Source organism: Hesperophylax consimilis, chromosome 3, assembly GCF_061612785.1.
Source record: "Hesperophylax consimilis isolate HC1 chromosome 3, BYU_Hcon_1.0, whole genome shotgun sequence".
Taxonomy (NCBI): Eukaryota; Metazoa; Arthropoda; class Insecta; order Trichoptera; family Limnephilidae; genus Hesperophylax; species Hesperophylax consimilis.
The window spans coordinates 26,715,559-26,727,625 of record NC_142838.1 but is presented as its reverse complement, the minus strand read 5'-3'; the positions used below and the strand labels follow the sequence as shown (position 1 = coordinate 26,727,625).

Below are 12,067 nucleotides of genomic sequence, written 5' to 3'. Positions count from 1 at the left end.
AAAAATAAATAAATAAACACATAAAGAAAAGAGGGAGACAATATTATAGGAGGGGTAGGTAAGGGGAGGGGAAAAACAGTTTCAGCTGTGGTTAGCGGAACAAATTAAGTATGTGACTATCAGTTAAATTTATTTGATTTTTAATTATGTTGGAGTTATTATTGACAGCTCTCTTAATTTCTAGTGCTTGTAAATTACTTAACCTAATTCCAATTCCATTTTTATATAATATTTAAGGTTCCAAAGGTTTATACCGAAAGAGTGATTAGTTTCAATTAAATAATTCGTGAATTTAAAAAATGTATTATTATACATTTAAGATGTTCTTTTACTCTAATGTTGATGTTCTGATCCGTTTTTCCAATATAAAAAGCTGAACAATCATTTCCATTAAAATTGTATAATGCCCGAGTGGTTCAATTTGTCACCACTATCTGTTGTATTAAAAGTATTTATATGTGCCCGAGTGGTTTAATTTGTCACCAGTATCTGTTGTTTCAAAGTATTTACCTAGAATATTATTTGTGTAAAATGGGGGTTTTTATTTCAGTTGGGATTTTTTCAACTCAGAAGAAAAGTTATTTGTAAGAAGGTTTCTACGCCATCGGGATGTATGCTTAAGTGTTAGTATTATTAGAGCGGAAAGCATAAAATAGGAATTTATTTGATATTATTTGTTTATTTTTTAATTAAAATATTGTCAACTTGGTTAGCCTCATACCCGTTATGAATAAAATAATATATAATTATTTTAAAAGGTATTATTTTTAAATGGTACAGTTAATCATTGAACAGGTACCAAAAGACACAACTACTCCAACCATCCCATATCCCACAAACTTTTAGCTTTTCACCATAATGTATGGATTTTTTCTTTGTAAAAATTAATGATTATTCAATGAAACAGTAATCACGCAGACAAAAAACATAACTATTTTGTTCAGAACTACCCCTTCTGTAATAGACAAGAATTGAATATTTTGTCTATTATTTGGTACTTATTTTAATACCAACAGATTCTCACATTTTTATACAAATATAATTTCTGTCATGACTCTAACAGCGATTTTATTGGAGAAAAGATAGTAAAATTCTTAATATCTTCATTTAATTCAACTTTATGCGACTTTATTTAGATACAATATTTAAAAATGAACCCTATTTCCGCTTTGCGACTGCTCAAATCCTTTTTGTGAACCCCTCACCGGATGTAGATTTAGTCCCCGCTCCCCCCCTCAACATAACCGTCAGTAGTTCGTCGTTCAGCGCTGGGGATATAGCGTAAAGTGAATAGCCATTCGCTATATCAAGTTCTTCCCTCAAACAAGTAAGTGTTTCCTTTAAATTTATTGTCCTAATGTGATTATTTTTCAATATTTAATGTGGTGATCATGTGACTTAAACGTACAAAACCCAATTGAAATGTGTGACGCATTGGAGGAGTGTCCGCTTCAGCCATTTTGCCGAGAACCGGCGACATCGTGATTTTAACAATTATCAGGTTTCTAGATGATTCTTTTTCACTTATTATGGAGCACTACGCGTGGAAATTCTCTTAACAATACTTAATATGTTGAAAATTAACCTCCTTATCTTGTTAGACAGCTTTACCAGTAGTGACCTTTAATTTTTTGCGTTATAAATTGTCGCCGGCCGCGGTGCCCGCCGAGCACGTTACTTATTTTTCGTTAAAACTCCTACACATGTCGTTTTAAGTGCTATTTACGCTATAATCTTTCTCTAAATCATACAGAAACCTGCGATTTCGATGGTTTCATCTCTGAACAAATAATATCTTAGACTCTTTACGTCATTAGCACATTCCCTTCCTAGAAATAACGATGTAGGTATGTATTGTAAGCTTTTGAGTGAAGACTTCAAATATAAAAATTCTTTAAAATTGTTTTGGTGATCTATCGCGTAGATATGCAACAAGTATTGTTTTTCACGTGTTTTCATATTGATCCTGCATCGATTTTTACGTTCTTCACTGACATTTCATTTTATATTAATCTTTTTTCCTCACCAAAAAGTTTCTCTGGAAGTACTGAAGGCTGATAACGATTATGATAATGATATAATGGCCATGAATACTGAAGAAAACGCTGAGAAAATTCAATCGTAATAATATTACTCCTTTTTAGTAAGTACGTTTTTCATAAAAAAAAGAACTAATTTGCCTTTTAAAGGTTTGCAATCTCCGATGAACTTTACTGGCATATCATAATATTATTTTAGTATTTATCTCGACGGAATAAATATTATCTCTGGCATATTTCATTAGAATATGTTGTTATAGAGTTGTCAAATTTTCAGAAGGCATGTGTCATAACGTCTTTTTGTATTAGTCATAGTAACAATTTTTCTACTGTGAACTTGAAATGAGTAATGGCTAAGCACCTAATTGGGAACATTGCCTGTATTATACATTTTTTTATTAGATACAACCTTGACTTAGTGTTAATGGAAAATACTTCAATAAGCTCTTCGATAATATAAATTGATCAGAATATTGTACTTCAATTTCTTAATAATGGTACTTTATAAGAGTGGCCCCTATTATCTTGTAAAACAAATTATATTATATGAACGTCCTTTCATCCATACATTTATCTAGCTTAACTAATGCCCTCGTTTAAACAATTTCATTCAGAACTTATGTATTATTTTTGCTCCGGTGCATATTCCACAACATATATAATTTACTGTATTTTGCTCCCTTTTAACTAATGTTGTTACATTGATACTTTCCTAATACTCCCATTTAATATTTTCTGTAATGCATTGTGTTAGTAGACGCAATGAGTTCCTGGATTTGTCTACATTTCATCATCAATGATGTGGTGGCCAGTCATTGGCCCCAATCTCAACTCGTCATTGGGACTGCGGTTTAACCTCGGTTGTCTTTCTCCCTTTCTGTGTTACAACATTCAGTCGCTGAAATGTTAGTCTGAAATGCTCCAGGATCAAGATTTTAATTTAAAGTCTTTATCACTAAGACAGCAACCTGTCCACTTTATGAGGGCTATGTGAAGTAACCGCCGTTTGGCTATGATTAAAAAAGCCACACATACACAAACAATTAAATTCAACGTCTGTTGAAAGGTTGTAGCAATTCAATAGTTTGTACATTCCTTCTGCATAAAACTCGGCTGCCAGCTTACCCCATCGTGGCATTTTGAAGTTATTCATCGTCATCGAAGCGCTGGGTCTCAAGCCACTTCTTCAAGTGAGTGAACTGATGGAGCCAAGTCCGGGCTAAACGGGGACCGGGGAGGGTTTCCACCTGTTCTTTGTAAAAAAATAAGGAAATAACATGTAAAAGCCCAGCCGGGCGTGAATTTAAATAAATAAAGATGTTGCTTGGGGCCCAGAACTTCGATGACAACAAAGATCTTAATTTTTACTGTGTCTGCTATCTTCCCAGGCGGCTGAGTTGTATGCAAGAAGAATTAGCAAATTTTAGGAACACTAGCCGTATTGAGACGTTTCAGTTGAAAACTGATGAATATGACCAGTACTTGGATTTAAATGACGACTATCTTAGTTGAAAAATAGTGGAAAGCTGTAGTTGAAGCATGACCAGTCGGTTTGCTGAGTTGACATCGTGTTTGGGCTCCACCCAGGTGTAGTGTGTTCAATTACTCTGCTGGCTAAGTCCTCAACACAAACACATATTTTCCGCTTACGAATAACCTGACAATATTTGAAATCTACAACCACCACAGAAAAAAACTCACACAGATACAAATATTTTATTTTATTACATATAAAATATACATTATTATATAATAAAATATATATTATTATATAATAAAATATATATTATAATATAATAAAATATATATTCTTATATAATAAAATATATATTCTTATATAATAAAATATATATTATTATATTATAAAATATATATTATTACAAAATAAAATATATATTATTACATAGTAAAATATATATTATTACATAGTAAAATATATATTATTACATAGTAAAATATATATTATTACATAGTAAAATATATATTATTACATAGTAAAATATATATTATTACATAGTAAAATATATATTATTACATAGTAAAATATATATTATTACATAGTAAAATATATATTATTACATAGTAAAATATATTTTGTTATATAATAAAATATTTGTATCTGTGTTAGTTTTTTTTTGTTTATAGCCAAACGGCGGTTACTTTCCGAATATCCCTTGCAAAGTGACTGAAGGTCCCGAAGTCAATTTTGATATCATCCCTGGAATATTTTTCAGAACAAGCACATTGAATCAGGTCAAAGTTCATATGATACAGCTACTTAATAAAACTGGCAGATTAGATTTCTGTCTTACATTTCACTGTAATTCTATATCTCTTTTGAAATAGGCATTGTTACAATGTTTGTGAAGGGTCTTTACAAATAATGTAAGATGATACATTCATTGTTTTTGCAAATGTATGATGTTTCAACTTCCACAATTGCATGGTTTCTGAACTTAACAATGTAGAGGTTTGTCTACCACATTCAGTTTTTTTAAATATAATGTTTTGGCAACATAAGTGGGTACCCACTATTCATTATAGGTGAACATACATGCTTTTGAGATGGGCTTTACTTTGTCTTTATTTACATGAATATAGTACAACAACAGTGTCCTAATTACATTAACAGTGTCCTAATTACATCAGTTGGAATTAGTTAATCACTATAAATATTTTCGCAAGCTTATCAGTTTACAATTTGACAAGGTAAAATAATTCACTGTTCACATATTTAAGTTGATATTTGAATCTACCTCATTGCTTACTGTAGCTTATCCAAGAAAGTATCTCCTTATCTTTTTATTTTGAAAGGTGCTCAGTTCATCACTTCTTGGATAATATATGTGTAATCTTATCTATTACAGGAAAATGTAATAATTATCATTTTTGTTGTCTCTTCCGACATGGAAACCCAATTATACGCATACTACGGATTATTGTAGAGATTTAAAATTAGCAATAAATATCTAGTGTACGTAGCTGAACCTAGCCAGGTATTTGAATAATTAAGCTTGTGAAAACCGTTGAATGCGTAGAATAAAAATATACATTATTGATTCTTTCATCAATAATGATTGTGCGTATACTAAAATCGCACCTTTTCGACAATTCAAGGTTTGCGGAAGATTTTTTGTTTTTACACAAAACTATGTAAATTAAATATTCACTCTAAGATGGAAGTTATTGTAGCAAAAAAATACTATGCACGTATTTCAAATTTTACTGTCAAAATGCTAAGGATGGGTTGTTTAATAAAAGTTGAACAATTCATCAAATTTCAACGTTCATTTGCGAGTTCTGTGAATGTCCTGTTCATGTTCCGTCATTATATCGTTGTAGGCCAATTACTTGACAGAACTGAAATAATAAAAGAACTTTCACCGAACTTGTCCAAATTCTCTGAAACAACCCGCCCGAGTATCCGATGCAATGCGAAGTAATGAAAAATTCATGCGTTTTTGTTTGAAAATTGATCGTCTGGAAATGTTATGCCCCTTGTACACGTTGGACCCAACGCGGGAACGCTGTTGGCAGGTTAGCGCCGATATCCTTAGATGTGTGGACGAAAACCGACATAAGTCGGGTTGGACGGCCAACGCGTGCAACGGCCAAGTGGTCCTGCACACTTTGGGCCAATGTGTACTAGGGGCATTATACTGCGAGTAGAACACAAAAGGTGAAAATATTTCCTAGTCATAAACCCGTTTTCGGATAAGGTTTTATTGTATTGTATGTGGCAAAAGTTCTTTACCGATCGGAAATATTTTAATGTTTGTGCCTAAAGTTCACAAATTAAGATAGAATATGATTTATTTGTTGCATAAATCAAAACAGGCGGCTGGTGTTAATCGGGAATTTCAACCTTATCGCCATCTGTGTAAGGCGCATGATTTCGCCCGATCCCTAATGTTGCACGTCGAGGTGGATGGCCAATATTGCATATTTCACTTCAAGTGCGCTTTACTATAACAAACTTAAAAATAGTATAATATAACTAGTATTAGTGATGATGTTCTTGACTGATTACTCTATGACTGTTTTATTAGCAAGGTCCGTGGTCAAGTCTTCCATCTAACAGTTGTCTCTTATATTTTTCCCATACCGCTAACATCGCATTTGAAACTGCATTCCACATCACTGGCGCAGTTAATTTCCTATTCAAAAAGTTCCATATGTTTTACTAAGGAAAAAATATATTTTGAAACAGATATACACTGGGATGTAGCGTCGTAACACGGCATAATACCCCAAAATAAATTACCATAATACTTAAAATTTTATTTCCCCGAGTGTCTCAAATCTGCCGGCGTTCATTCTACATCCCCGTAATCTGTTGTCGCCACAGTAGGACGATTTGCCTATAAATAATAATTAGGGGTGATGGGGGGGTGTAATGACCATGACGATGGCTCGCTTGTTCTTGCCCCGCGGGAAAGGAATGAGAATGGCAGTGCATCTAAGTAGGCTAGGTAGCCAACTAGCTGTTAAGATTAATGATGATTCGGATAAGAACGGTACCCCCTGGGTTAACGGTTCGTGTGCGGATTTCCACTAAATGCAGGATATATGTTTTACAGCCTTGACCTGTTTATGGTGGATCAAACCCATTAGTCACTTATTTATTCATTTTTAATGGCATTGTAGAAGTTTCTTGTTGAGTCGTAAAAGAATGGGGATCGATTTTTCAACCGCATTGTCAGTCTTCCCGTTGGTTGGCGTAGTCTAGTTGGCTGAGTCGGTGGTGTTGCATCGAGAAACGGCGGTGCCGCGTCTGGAGTGGTCCGGCCCTCGCGATCAATATTCGGGCCCGGGCGGTGTGGGGGGGGCGGTGGGGTGCGTGGGCGGGGGCGGACTGCGCGCCAGACATGTACAGGCAAGGCACAGCGTACTCCCGCCCCCGCCCCCCGCCCTCCCCCAGTGACGCGCGCCGCCAGTCGGAGTGGAGATGCCGCAGCGTAGACTAGCGTAGATCGCATTCTGCCACTTCTCGCCACTCGAAGCAAGCACCGGGCTAGTAGTCTGCCGCAGCCAGCACAGGTGCATAGCATACCTTACCATGATGATAACTATTCAATACACAGATTGATCCGCAAGGCGGGCGTGACTGTACGATTAGTCTTACTGAAGCGGTTGTGGCGTGTCCAGTCTGTGCTGTGATTGCCTTGGTAGCTAGTCACTAGCCACTCTAGTGTAGTCGTGTCTGTTGTGTGCTTGCAGGAGGTGAATCGTGAGTCATCCAGTTCCCGCCCGCTGCACGATGTCAGTCGACAAGGAAGAACTGGTACAGCGCGCCAAGCTCGCGGAGCAGGCCGAGCGCTACGATGACATGGCGGCGGCCATGAAGGCCGTCACGGAGACCAGCGTGGAGCTGTCCAACGAGGAGAGGAACCTCCTCTCCGTGGCCTACAAGAACGTGGTAGGCGCCCGCCGCTCCTCCTGGCGAGTCATCTCCTCCATCGAGCAGAAGACGGAGGGCTCAGAAAGGAAACAACAGATGGCCAAAGAGTACAGAGAAAAGGTGGAAAAAGAACTCAGAGAAATATGTTATGACGTTTTGGTAAGTGTTTCATTATTCCTCTCATGTGTATGTACTTTACCCTTTCAGGTTTATATTTAGATCGCGAAAGGGTTGAATACATCACGATTACCCATCCATCCAGCACTTATCAACGTAGGCTCTATGTGTATATCCCAAGCTTGTTCAAATTGATTTGTCATTATTATTCTACAACTCGTAGTTGCGGTGTCCGTCTTTACCAAGGTGAAACTTGAATGTCGCATTTTACTTTGTAGCAATCATTGTCACGTCAAAATAATTACCCACACACCTTAACCACGCCATGCTTAAAGCGTTCAGTCAATGGCTCGGCTCGCTCCGTACGTGCAATGTGCATGAATCGATTTCCGTTTTTGTAAATCGGTCGAATTCCTTAATACAATATTTGTCAATCGCGAGCCGCCTACTGCATGACGTCACCATTGCGCTTATCCAAATCCAGGCGTGATGTAAGCAAGCCGCCAACCGTCAACTGGCGTGACATTGGCGCACACGCGATCTAAGCGTGAAATCGCTGCCATTTTTTGCGTGTCATCTCCTGGGATTGTAAAAACGGGATGTGGGATGGATGGGGAAATGATGGTTTTTCGCTCGGAAATGGGATGGGCGCGGTATGGCGGCGATCGGCACTCGGTAGGGCGGCGTGCAGAGAGGCCGCATACAGCGCAGCCGCCGCTCTGAACTGTATATACGATATTTTGCCATTTTCAGACGCAATAACTCATTTTTACGATGTTTTTCGAAAAATAAAATGTAAATTACGTCACCTTATTTTTTTAGATGTTCTTACTCTTAATAGCATGGGTGAGCTACCGCTTCCTAACAATGGTTGTTTACTGCAATTTGATAAAATGACTCTGAATATTTACGAAAAAAAATTGGTGATTTGAAAAAAAAAAATGTTTCTCCACAATGAAAGTATTCTTATATGTAGTCAATTATTATTGCCAGTGGTTTACGATTTTAAACATGTTAAAATATATATATATATATACAGGGTGTATCGGCACGTACCCGACAAACTTTAACCAGCTATTCCTTAGCATATTTGGAGTAAAAAATCTTATGTGCACTTTGCTGTCCGGTAACGTTTTTTTTTAATAAAAAATTTATTATTCATATTTTCACCACATGTCACCACTGTTTTATCCTTTGATAAAGTTTGAAAACCCATCTGGCAAATATTTTATTCGAATTCCGTTGAATAATGCACGTGTGTACCTATATTGGCGCACGTTTACAGTCACAACGAAATAGCACGGCACCATTCGTCTCATTTTTAACTATTATTATTTAGTGTGTGCGAAAGAGCGAAGACGCTTTTTGACACACTTGCTTATAACAGCTGTTTAACACGAAACGCAATGCCAATGACAGTGATGTAGTGTGGAAATTTTATTTTTTTTTGTTTTTAATTGAAAAAAAAATGCTACCGGACAGCAAAGTGCCCATAACATTTTTTACTCCAAATGTGCTAAGGAATAGCTGGTTAAAGTTTGTCGGGTTAGTGCCGATACACCCTGTATATACTTCTCCACAATTAAATTATATGTGCATTATAGTCGATTTTGTCAGTGATTATCTAAACCTAAACCAAAGATAAAAGTATTTTGTAAAAATAAAATAATTCGCATTTTTATTTTTAGTTGGTATTAAAATTTGTATGTTTTCTTTATAGGGCCTGCTCGACAAATACCTTATCCCCAAAGCCAGTCACGCAGAATCAAAGGTATTTTATTTAAAAATGAAGGGAGATTATTATAGATATCTAGCAGAAGTCGCAACAGGAGAAACACGAAACAGTAAGTTGTATTAAAAAATATCTTTTTCTTCCATTTACTTAAATTGATCTCTTTAATTTGAAATATGACGCTGATATTCTCTGCTTCATGAAATGAAATGGACTGTCATTAGTTAAGCATAATTACTGTAAAGTTTTAAGCCACTCGATGATGTTCCCAAATGATGAAAACTTTTCAAACACATAGATTGATCCGCAAGGCGGGTGTGACGTTTCGATTAGTCTTACTGAAGTTCCAATACCTCTATTTATCCGCAACTTGTAATCTGGTCACCTGGAAGTAAAACTAAAATTGTGATTAATATGAACTTTGCAGCAGTTGTGGACGATTCCCAAAAGGCATACCAAGACGCCTTTGAAATCAGCAAAGCGAAGATGCAACCAACACATCCCATCAGACTTGGCCTGGCACTTAACTTCTCAGTATTCTACTATGAGATCTTAAATTCCCCCGACAAAGCGTGTCAACTAGCTAAACAGGTCATTTCTCACTTAGTATAAATAGTAGGAGGGTATGGGATGGGCAGGGTGTTGTCCAGACGTTGGGGGTGGTGGTTGGCAGTTGGTTGGTTGTAACATGTATTAATATTATCTGTCAATGCTAGCGGTGGTGGAGGACTCCCAGAAAGCGTACCAAGAGGCGTTTGATATCGCCAAGGCTAAAATGCAGCCCACGCACCCCATTCGCCTCGGTCTGGCACTGAACTTCTCGGTGTTTTATTACGAGATAATCAATTCTCCGGCGCGCGCCTGCCACCTGGCTAAACAGGTTCACTTTACTATCATCTGCATCGTGTGCCACTAAACTAATCTGATGTTCCAACAGACCCAACCAGCACTTTCATTGTCTATTTACTATATTAACCCGTAGCCAGAAAGCATGTGTTTTGTGTCTGTGTCCTGACTGACTGCCAGCCAGCTATGCCATGACATTACATGACATGACATGACATGACATGACATGCCATGCCATGACATGCCATGCCATGCCAATTGATTTGATTTGATTGATATTTAGAATCTGCTAATTTTTAACATGTAAACTGAATGAATGTATATGTATGTTTGTTTGATGGTTTTGTTTTCTAGTTTGGTGTTCTTAATCGTTTGTTTTGTTTGCCTCTCGGTGTAATGCTATAATGAAATATATAGAATATGAATAATAACTGTAATATGGAGAATTGGTTGCTAATTGTCCTGTTGTGTGTGTCGCAGGCCTTCGATGACGCGATCGCGGAACTAGACACCTTGAATGAAGACTCATACAAAGACTCCACCCTCATCATGCAGCTGCTGCGAGACAACCTCACACTGTGGACCTCAGACACGCAGGGAGACGGAGAGGAGCAACAGGAGACTGGGGACAACTAGTTTCCCTCACAACAAAAAACAAACAAAACACTCACCATTACCATCTTCATGTCATTGTCATGTTTCTACTCGTTTAGTCCACACCTCTATTCCTGTTGTTATTGGGTAACTCTTCTCGGATCCCGTTGCCCGTGGCGCTCAAGTTAGTGAGTTTTGCAGTCGCTGATACCAAACTGAGAGACTGTTGCACTGTTTTAAGTGTCATCTTGGAACCTCTTGCATTCTCGATGTTTACAGTTAATACTGATTGATGTTTTACCATTTTACAGTTATTGTGGAATATGTGTATATCTGAATCTGAATGGTTAAAGTAAACGGGACTCATATTCCTTTGTGTCTTTACCTATATGAAAGGATGACTGATATTGTTGCTTATTTTTATATTATAATGTTTGTATGTCCATTCAGAATGCAAGACACCTAGACGATGTAGTGTGAGCGTAGAGGCGAATGGAGAGTGGAGAGAGTGGCTGGTGGCCCTTTGTAGGTCCGGCTCGGGCTGGCTCCTTGCTCCAACTGTATGGGAAGAAGGGCGGCGGTGGCCATGTTTCCCAATATCTCCGTCTGTCGAGCGAGCAGTTGCAGCTGGAATTTATTGTAATATACTTTTTATTATATTTCTCAAAATATCTTGTCATCTTTTTTCATAAGTAATTTGGTTGTAAAAATGTTAAATGTCAGTGTAATAATCCCACTCCTCACATACGAGAATCACCTACATGTTATGTGTCCTGACCAAAAGTCTTATATTTCTATAAGTGTGTATTTACACTGAATCTTAAGCTGACCTGATGGATAGAAATATATATGGATTTAAGTTATTAAAAGTACACCATCTTATTTACTTTACCCATCATTCTAAAGTTTCATCATGGAGCTATCCAACTTGTGCTACAAATACTAAGTTCAGTGAAAGGAAAACTAGCATTTCTAATATTTAACTTTATACATTTTTAATACGCCTGTATAGTCAAGAGGAGATTCACTAAGCGCATAATAAATATATGTTTCGTTTTAAACAATTTTATGTTGTAATTATCAATAAATTATAATTTTATATTACAAATATTATCCATTTTCATTCAATTCCTCAACAATACACTAGTTGGATAGCCCTGATTCAACTGCATTAATCCCCTGCTAATTTGTACTGTGTAGCTGGCACTGCATTCCCAACAGTCAAATGCAGGATTAGCATTAGCAGGGGATTATTGTATTTCATTACCCAATTTTAGATAAGATATCCAAATAAATGCCTTATCTGCGCTTAGGTGGCTACTTCAATAATTGTATTCA

The 12,067-nt window shown here is 36.8% G+C and overlaps 1 protein-coding gene across 3 annotated transcripts; it reads left to right on the top strand.

Moving 5' to 3' along the window:
- Positions 1-1,194: 1,194 nt before the first annotated feature.
- On the top strand, positions 1,195-11,839 carry 14-3-3zeta (tyrosine 3-monooxygenase/tryptophan 5-monooxygenase activation protein zeta). 3 transcript variants are annotated; one of them, XM_089649856.1, is made up of 5 exons: positions 1,195-1,327; positions 7,260-7,599; positions 9,278-9,401; positions 10,006-10,169; positions 10,616-11,839. In XM_089649856.1, exons 2-5 carry the CDS (start codon positions 7,300-7,302, stop codon positions 10,769-10,771), a joined length of 744 nt encoding a protein of 247 aa, XP_089505982.1. In that variant the 5' UTR covers positions 1,195-1,327; positions 7,260-7,299; the 3' UTR covers positions 10,772-11,839. The 3 variants fall into 3 exon arrangements, with proteins under 3 accessions (XP_089505982.1, XP_089505965.1, XP_089505974.1); XM_089649839.1 differs by lacking the exon at positions 10,006-10,169 and adding an exon at positions 9,717-9,880; XM_089649848.1 differs by lacking the exons at positions 1,195-1,327; positions 10,006-10,169 and adding exons at positions 6,953-7,079; positions 9,717-9,880.
- Positions 11,840-12,067: the final 228 nt, after the last annotated feature.